Source organism: Halichoeres trimaculatus, unplaced genomic scaffold (genome assembly GCF_033239565.1).
Source record: "Halichoeres trimaculatus isolate MK-OKI-2021-1 unplaced genomic scaffold, fHalTri1.1 fHalTri1_scaffold_13, whole genome shotgun sequence".
Classification (NCBI taxonomy): Eukaryota; Metazoa; Chordata; class Actinopteri; order Labriformes; family Labridae; genus Halichoeres; species Halichoeres trimaculatus.
In genome coordinates this window covers 17,281,423-17,290,607 of record NW_027437191.1, presented here as the reverse complement: position 1 = coordinate 17,290,607, position 9,185 = coordinate 17,281,423, and the positions used below count along the sequence as shown (strand labels likewise).

Here is a 9,185-nt window from a genome sequence, read left to right as displayed (position 1 = left end):
GATCTAAGGATTAGCTTCTGCCACAGTACCACAGAGAGATTTTCTAATCTTGTACAAACAGCCAAAAACTTCCCTTTAACTGTCCCGGTGAACCAACGAATCAGCAACTTACCTACAAAGTTTTTAGAGCCGTTGAAACCCACACACCTCGTCTGGAAAGAAGTCATCAAAGAGGCCAGGTAATTCTTCTACATTCTTGAAAGACTTCTTGGATCCCTGAAAAAGATTTTGTTGTTTGAAAGGCTAATTAATGTGAAAGCTATCTAATTCTCCCTTCAAATCAGGATTTTACTTCAAATGAAGCTACGTTTGGTAGATGTATCTGTTGAAACATTGAGGGGTCCTGTACATAAATCAGACTTCAAATTACTTAGAATTTACTGCAGTTGAATGGAAACATGTATTTTCTGCAAAAAAAATTGTCCCGATGTTTTGCTAGCCATGATTAATGAGCCAGGTTAAACTTTTTTTTTGCTGTAAAATGAAGTATTTGCAGCTCTGGAGCCTGACAGAGTGGTTCCATTGAACTGAATGAAGAGCTCACATTTGGTTGTTTATTTTACCCTAAAGTTAATGAGCATTTGACGTGAAAAGAATTATGTGTTTTATACAATTATGGGCAGAAAAGTTTCTACCTACTTTTATCCAAACCACACTATTACAGTGGCCCAACTGTCTCTTAAGTTAACAAGGAAATAACTGTCTTCTACGTGCTCTTACGTGCAACATCTAAAAATACATTTTTTAAATGCTACTCCTTTTGTATACTGCTGTTAAATCTTGCAACCTAGCATGAGGAAAGGTGTGGATGCCTTAAGCCTCTTGGCTAGTCCTTCACCTTCTCATCCCTTAATTATGCAGAACCTGTAACCTTAATATCATCAAAACCAACCAGTTATAAAACAAATTCAGCCCTTACAGTGTGTGATAGAGAAAAAAGCTATAAATGTGTGTGTTTGTTTTTGTTGTTAAGATGGGTTTTCAAGAATGGGTGCGAATGCATCTTCAGGGTCTTTTGGAGCCAGCCTCAAGTGGACACTCAAGGAACTGCAGTTCTGGCATTTCTGCATTGGTTTCATTATGAAGACGTGAGGTTGCCACTTGGTCTGCAGTCACTTTAACAGATGAAATGTTTGCACACTGCTTCAAAGTGCCACTTTATTCATAAGGCTGAGTATCTGTCTGTCTGTCATGAAAAGAGTGCAGGAGTCTTTTATTTCTCTGAGCTATTTTTCCGTCAGGTTACATTCTGTAAGTGTGAGCTTCAACTCGTCACACAAAAACAGGGAAATCTCACGTTGGTTAATGAAATCTCTTGAAAACACAGCATTCACAACACAGCAACCTTTTCCTTATTTTATATAAAAAACAATATAATTTGAAAATAAATATGCTTTACGGTTTTACATAGACACAGAAGACATGTAAATATTGAAGAAAAGACAAAGAGAACTTATAATGAGGGCTTGCAGACTGATGGCAGAGAGGATGCAGGTTGTTATCTGGATTCAGAATTTGTCATGGTAGTTTATGCTGAGCTGCTAGCAGTAGTTTATTTTTATTTGCATCGTGTAGGACGGACAACACAAAGACCTAAAACTACCTTAAATACTTAAATACAACTTTCTAACATCTACATAGACAACAAATGCACAGAAACACACACAGAAACACACTCACGGACAGACACACACAAACACAGAGAGACACGTTGAATTTGAACACAGTACCCACACCCTTAGACACGAGGGGTTTTAAAATCCAGAGGAGTTGCCATCAGTACATGTGTAAAATGATCCATTTAGGGAATGTTTACAAATCATTTTTGATTTTTTGTTTTCATAGAAAAGCCCGGTGAGGGTCCATGCTGAGAGTGACCTTATATGTGGGGGAGGGGGTAGGACGGCTACAGGTACATAACACTGCATATATAAATAGTCCAAATTAAATATGGGTAAAGACTGAATACTGAAAAATACTCTAACACATTATAAATTATCTAGCATGGACTATGGCATTAAGGGTTATTAAGTATGTACAAGTTAAAAGAAGAAGATACGCAATCAATGGATTCTGTATTGAGTTCAACAGCTAACAAAACTACTTTGACAATCCTCTCTCCTGAAAAAGGACAAAAAATAATTTAAAAAGCACTCGAAAGATTTCTCAGTACATTTTGTGAGACACAGTTTTTCAAATGGAATCACACGACAGTATATGATGTTTTCAGTGGTTTTCATGTAGGACATAGCAAAACATTTGATGCTATATTGATAACCAGTATCCCTTTTAAAGTATATGGCACTCGAGTCTCTTCTCCTGCAAGCTGCTCACAATAGAGACATTGTGTATGTCCACGTCAGTCCTGCAATGTCCTCACGGGAAAGGAGGCGACATCATGTCGAGACAGATGTCCATCTGCCGCTCCGCAAGTCTTGCTTTTATACTCCGAAAAAGCAAGTGCAGACAATGAGCGACACAAAATCCATTCATCTCTTTTGAAATGAGAGCATTCCCATGTCCTCTTCGGCCTCACCCGCTGTTTTAGCAGTTAAATATATCTTAGATTGAGAGGTTTTGCAATTTATGATTGACACACAACCACAGTAGACTCATATCCAGTGAAGTAATTGCATTCAATGAATCAACAACAAGACTGTACACCTGCATTGCAAGCTTGTTAGAAATGCAAAACCACATGGCGGCTATTTGCTTTTTGTCAAAATGATGGGTTTAGTTATAAGTTTCTGTAGCAGCATAACAATTCTGTACTCTTTTTTTCTTTATTATGGTCTATGTACACACAGATATACAGCGGGAGGAACTTCAGTCTTTCTTGTTTGTTCTCTCTCAGTAAGTCCAAGGGGAATGCTTTCCACAGAAAAGAAGAGCTTACGGTTAAAAGGTCAAAGTGCTGTGCTGTGAAATATCTCTAGAATATTCCTTCATCTGGTACATCTGGTGCTGCCACCTCTCTCATCTTCTGGGCTTGTCACATCTAAAAATAGAAGAAGAAGTAGATTAGAAAATGATGCACTTTGCAGTAAACAGGAAAAACAAGCTACAAAGAGTTTGTTTTTATTATGTTAGCGTTAATTTTTGGTTGTCTTTCAAGCTATCTGATGTTCCTAAATTCAAAGTGAGATAGTTCACAAACATGTTATCTGGAGCCTTTGGAAGTTCATTTTACATTTCAAGTCCTCTTCAGGTATCAAAAATACAAAGAAATAAAATGTGACATAGCAGTTAGCTGTTTGGCTATGCAGCTAGCTCCCACACACCAGTATTGGCGGTCAGTGTTGGACTTGTCCAGGGGAACACTACATCTTTAAGAGTTTAGTTAGCTGGTTGGGTGAATGGTTTTCACTCTTCACTTAACCTGTCAGTATGGGTGAAAAAAGCCACAAAATCTGTTCAAGTAAATAGCAACTTTAGCAGTGACTATGTGAAGCGATTTGCACCACCACTCGTCTAAAAAACTGCCATTTCTTGGTTCATTGCTTCATTTCAGGTAAGTCGTGGTTTCACTATAAATTACAGAGACAGCACCCTGGCTCACTTAAATATATGGATGTGAAAGAGAAGCTAATTTTGTCTGACTTACTCTCAACTAAAGGCTCTGAAATTTGCTGAGGTATTGCTATCATGACGATTTGAAAAAACAACCACAGCTCTGTTGAGAGCTGTGAGTCAATCAAAACAGTAAAGTTGCAGATCATAAAACCAAAAGGATAAATTTTACTCCGTAACACCGGATGCAACTACTGACTCAGTTGCCACCAAGGAACCGCGTCACAAAGAGTCATGGGAACATTCTGCGGGCAGCCAACATGGTGCCATTCATTGTTACGGTATACCTTCTTTTAGAGCCTTGAGGTAAATATTCCTTGCTTTTGGTCGTAACTCTTCTTGTTTTTTTTAATATTTTTTGGGGACCAGAAGTGTGATTTTTTAAAGAACAGCCACTTTTACAACCCATCATGTTGCATACATATTCTTTCCACTGTCAAACAGATGCAGACTGTTCAGGAAACTTATGACATAGCTTTTGCAAAGGACACGCCAATCTGTCCTCAGTACTGGTTTGTCCACTCATCGTCTGTGTTTAAGAAATGGATGTGACATCAGACATCGGTTTGCTGACTGCTGTTTTGAAGCCCTGAGTGTGGTAGTTTGGGTGTTGCCATCTTGTTTTTCTGGAGCCACAAGTGACCAATTTTGGAAGTAAGGATGTTATCAGAAGGCTTGAAACCAGTGATTGGGACATTATCCCATTAGGACTTCTTTTGCAATCACTGAAGTTGGCTTCTGCTGGCCATTGAAGTCACTTTGTTTACTTCATACAACACACTGTTGAGTAAGAAAGGTACTTTAATCACGGTTGTAGATATAATTTTGGGGACATTCTCTATGCATATCTATTGAGGCAGGATGCAAGGTCAGCATGTCACCCCTAAATTTCAGTCTTTTTCTTTGTACTTTTACACATGACTACATGATGTTGAACAAGTTGCTCAAACACGTGTGACCTCCTGTGAAGTCATGGTCCTTCTTATCATAGGGACAATTATCGGCACTTACTTGCAGGTCCTCTCGTTGAGCTCTAGCTGGCGGTCTTTACAGTATTCATCAGTGTGTTTGCAGGAGCACCGGCACGTTGCGGGATCCTGCACAAACAAACGCTTCCTCCTCTCCGAGCATTCACCACAACATGGCTCACAAACACTGGACAGGGAGAGACGGACAAGGGTGGGAGGAAGAAAGGGAGAGAAAGAGAGGTAGATTATCACAGTGTACCATTACCACCCACAGGAAAGGCCGCCCTTAGGTCAACCCCATCGTTTGCTCCACTTTGCTCCACCAAGCCACTGGAGAAGTTGCGCTGCATGTGACAGTTGGGTAGTGTTACACACAAGTTCCCACAGAGCAGGCAATGCTCAAGCAGTAAAATCACCCTCCCCCACGCCCCCCAAGCCCTCCTGCGTTGATTGGACCGCTCACAAATACCTTGTGTGTGTTAGACATGCAGAGAGCAAAGCTTTGGACCAGTTCATGCAACATAAAACGACACATTGGCTTTAAACTGAAGGTCAATGACAACAAACTTCTTGGTAAAGAAGACTCAAGGGTCTGCTTGGTTCTCCATTAAGGAAGATTTCATTTTATTGGATAGAAACTTAAAACTGTGCTTCCCACAGAAAGACATTAGTTTAAGAACAGAGGATACTCCATTGACATTTTAATATACATATTACAAGTGAACATAAAGAAAAGTAAATTTTCACATTGTGAGCACTGCAGCAACATGAGATCACCTTTATGCTGTTATGGAATAAAAAAAAAAGGAAGAGTTTGTAAAGTTACAAAGACACAAAACATCACTTGCTTAACAATTCGCTGGTTTACAAATCCCTCCCAGCAGACAAAAAGAAAAAGGGGGCAATAGATAGCCATCACTCATATCTTCACATTACATAAAAAGTACCAGCATTGTGTACTGGAAGCAGAACCTGTTTGTAAAGATGAAAAGAAAAAAGGGCTGGAGAGGAGACGGGTACGAGACACAGGAAAGCGGCACAGACTCAACACTGAACACAGGACCATGATTACAATCCTGGTGATCCCAGCACAGATACCACAAAAGAACGAGCCGGTCTGCAGAGCCATGCTGGTGGACCTATGATCTGTGTCAGTAGAAATTTTGAGTTACAGCTAACAGACGATCTGTTTTTTTTTCCTAGCTTCTTTACACATGACTATAATCAATCAAAACGCTAGCTATCTGACAAGATGTTAGTGGCAACTTGTTTTCTCTGATGTTTTGTGATAGAGTGCTGTATCTCATCCTAACCATCATCCAAGTCTCGTCTGTGTGGAGTAATATCTTTAAAAAGTCAAGCTGGTAAGGTTGGTGGGAGATAAGATGGGTATTTCGACGGCTGAAGATGAGTTATGGGTCATTTCTTTTAAATGTAAGGCTGACAAGCTGGCTGTGTTTGTTATCACTGCTTAAAAAAAACAATGTTTTGCTGAAGCTACGTTAGCAAAACAAGTTAGCAGACAGCCTGACAAAGCTATACGGAGTATGCAGAGCATGGCTGGCAGGACAAAAGTTAGCACAGTACACAAAAGCAACATGCTAATTGATGAAGCTAACGCACATATTAAAGCTGCAAATTAAAAGGGGCAAAGAAGCTCCTCCCAAATGAGCTTAATTATAAGAAGCGCAACACTCAGGTGCAGGTAGGTGGAAAAGGCAGAGCTGACATACGCATCGTGAATTGTTTTGTCACGGTTTTTCTTTCGTTTTCTCTTTTGGCCTTTGCCCTTGCCTTTCCGGGATTTTCTGCAAGAGAAAGAGGACAACAACGCAGAGATGCCTGAGAGACTGAGGAGAGTTTTCATTGTATTACTACTGTTGATTGACTTGTTTAGGGTGTATGTATGTGATATTTTCAGCAGAAATTTGGCAGGTTTTTGATGAAGAATGATGTGAATTCAAGGATTGCAGGAAGCTAAATGTAACCACATGTTTTTGTTGGAGTGAACTAAAAAACTGACTTCAAAGCAGCAACAACCAGTGTGTGTCCAAAAACCTACAGAGGGCGGTTTTTACTCATCCTGTCCTTTTTGATGTGATGAATATCAAACGTCAAAGTAAAAACCCACTCTACTATCCAAGTTTGGTCAAAAAATCTTTTTGTACAACAGCACAATGACTCTGCAATGACTTTGTTAGGGAATAATGGTTTGAGGTTTGGCTCTGCCAGCTGTTCTGAAATTTCCCAGATGGTTTGGGGACAATGAACTTGGACTACATCAAAACTACATCTTGGCGCCTATCTGGGTCAACTCTGTAGAGCTGATTCAACTTGTTCCAGAGCACTGAGAACAAGCTTATGAAGCAGAAAACCAGAGGCTCACGGCTGCAGGTGAGGATGAGAACATGTGGCATTCTCAACAATGCAAACATAAGGAGCACTATCTCTTGATAGAAAAGAGTAAATACTGTAAGTTCAACATAATGACTCTTTGTCCAGAAGAGGAAGGAAAATGACATGATCTTACACAACATATTACACACTATTAAAGAAGACTTTGTTTGTTAATGTGGACTTTAGGCACATAAAGAGTTAATCCTCCAGGCTTTTCACCAGTTATCCAGTGGCATACTGAGGATGGCAATGCACCTTTTTGATACTCTAGTCACCTGCTTTCAGCACAAAACAACTAAACCTAAAATCAACGCGATTTAATACCACAGCGGAGTGAACAGTCTCTTCTTTAAAGGCCTGTGTCCATCAGCAACTTTTCTTGTACTTTCTTAAAGACACTTGAGTGCAAAAATGTCAGTGGTGGTGACTTTTTGTCACTGAGTTCACGGCACTCAGCTGTAAGTTGGAGCACTTACAGTTCACCAACCAATCAAACTAAAGACGAGCTAGCTCTTCTGACATCAACTTTATGAACAGCCACAGCACAAGTTTGCTCAAAGAAGAACTTTGACCCACTGTTGTCTCATTTCTTTAGAGGCAGGTAATGCTATGACAGGGTATTTATCAACTGTTTTTTCACAGTAAGGGAAGCTGAAGTGCAGTGGTAAAATTTATGCAACCTTGCAACAGTAAGCACCAGTGACAAACACTTCCAAACGCTCTGCCAGCACAAGAAACAGCCTAAATGGAAACAGGCCCTCGGCTGCTGTCTCAGTTTTAGAGATAGTCGAATTGACATGATTTCTTTGCCATCTCTAAACACAACCTGCTGCTGGATAACAGGTGCTAAGAAGGTGTAGCTATGCTAGCTGCTCTGAGGTTTTTTTTAATTACAGGTTAGCTAGGAGCTGGATGCAAAATTTACACATCATATTTAAAATAACATACAGCGCTAACAGTGCTAATAATGTTTCCAAGGTTCAGTGTTTTTCCTGTCGGTTTTGTGTGTTAGCATGCTAGCTTATGTGCATTAGCATTTCAAATGTTTAATGTAAAACTTAAGCTGTCATTAATGTTGCATGCATGTAATCATAAAGGATAGAGTTAGATGACAGTGCAGTGAGTCGGTAAATTGATGGTTTACCCCAAAGCTGCTGAAATCATGAATGATAATCTAACAAGCCGAACAAGAAAAAAGGATTTCCATGTAACAAATCAAAGCTGATGTGTCGTAAATGTAAAATTTCCTCCTCAAATTTTTCCACCACCGCTGTGGACACTGACAGTTAACACGTTTCACAACCTCAGCTCCATGACTCACCCTGATAGACCTCTGAAGACCTGTCGCTGCTGAAAGGTCAGAGGCCAACATAAAAACTAACATGAAAGTATGAAACCAACAGAAACAGGAGTTGAACGACCCCAAGACCATCACTCTGTAGACGCACGCCACCAAAGTCTGACTCGTAAATAGTTAAGACAAGGTTAAAGAGGCGGCCTCTAAACCAGGCCTTATCTATACAACCAAAAAACCTTACGTAAAGAAAGGGAATGTAACCAACAACCAACCTGCAGTAGAAATACATTGACTACTTTTGGAAGCAGGAGAGTACAGAGTTTTAATGACTCTTAGCCCACTGACATGTAACATGGTGATGAAGGCGCACTTGGGCAAGAACCATAAACACAGCAGTTTAACAGATCTTCAAAAACACTGTTATCTATATCAGAGCAGCCAGTAACAGAAGTAGCAGAAGTTAAGAGGGGATGTAAACACTAAAAAGGAGAGGGGAGGAATGTAAAGATGAGATAGAAAGGGAGGGAAGGTGTAAAGGACACACAGAGAGAGGGCAATGACCTCGTGAAGTGTCACTGATTCACCTGACTGGTATTCCCCGACTTTATCACCTGAGACATGCACGCTGATCTCATGTAATAACTTGTCTCCTGGGGTTTTTCATGAAATAATATCGCTTATGGGAAACAGTAAAAAGGAAAAACTGAATGAGTTTGAAAAAAAAAGCAAAGGAAGAAGGAACCAAATATCATGTGAGATCATTTCAGGAAGGCCGAAAGTGTTAAACGGCTGAGTGTGAGAGTTTGTTTGCAGAGCAAAACAGGAAAGTGATCAAATTTCAAGTCCCCATTGTTTGACCCAGTCTTCATGCAGAATGAGTGCTGTACTCACTTTTCTTTCTGTTCTTTCACTTCTTTCTTTAACCTGAAAGACAGGAACAAAACAATGCCACA

The 9,185-nt window shown here is 40.0% G+C and overlaps 1 protein-coding gene across 5 annotated transcripts in view; it reads right to left on the bottom strand.

Moving 5' to 3' along the window:
- Positions 1-1,157: 1,157 nt before the first annotated feature.
- Positions 1,158-9,185, bottom strand: part of vegfab (vascular endothelial growth factor Ab) — a 92,400-nt gene continuing 84,372 nt past the window's right edge. For 3 of the 5 annotated variants that reach the window (XM_074685097.1, XM_074685098.1, XM_074685101.1), the window contains exons 5-8: positions 9,124-9,156; positions 6,272-6,346; positions 4,582-4,725; positions 1,158-2,998 (exon numbers count right to left, since the gene is read on the bottom strand). In XM_074685097.1, the coding sequence (XP_074541198.1) occupies positions 2,977-2,998; positions 4,582-4,725; positions 6,272-6,346; positions 9,124-9,156 (274 nt within the window). In that variant the 3' untranslated portion in view covers positions 1,158-2,976. The remainder of the gene's footprint in view (positions 2,999-4,581; positions 4,726-6,271; positions 6,347-9,123; positions 9,157-9,185) is intronic. The other 2 variants (XM_074685099.1, XM_074685100.1) reach the window with 1 other exon arrangement.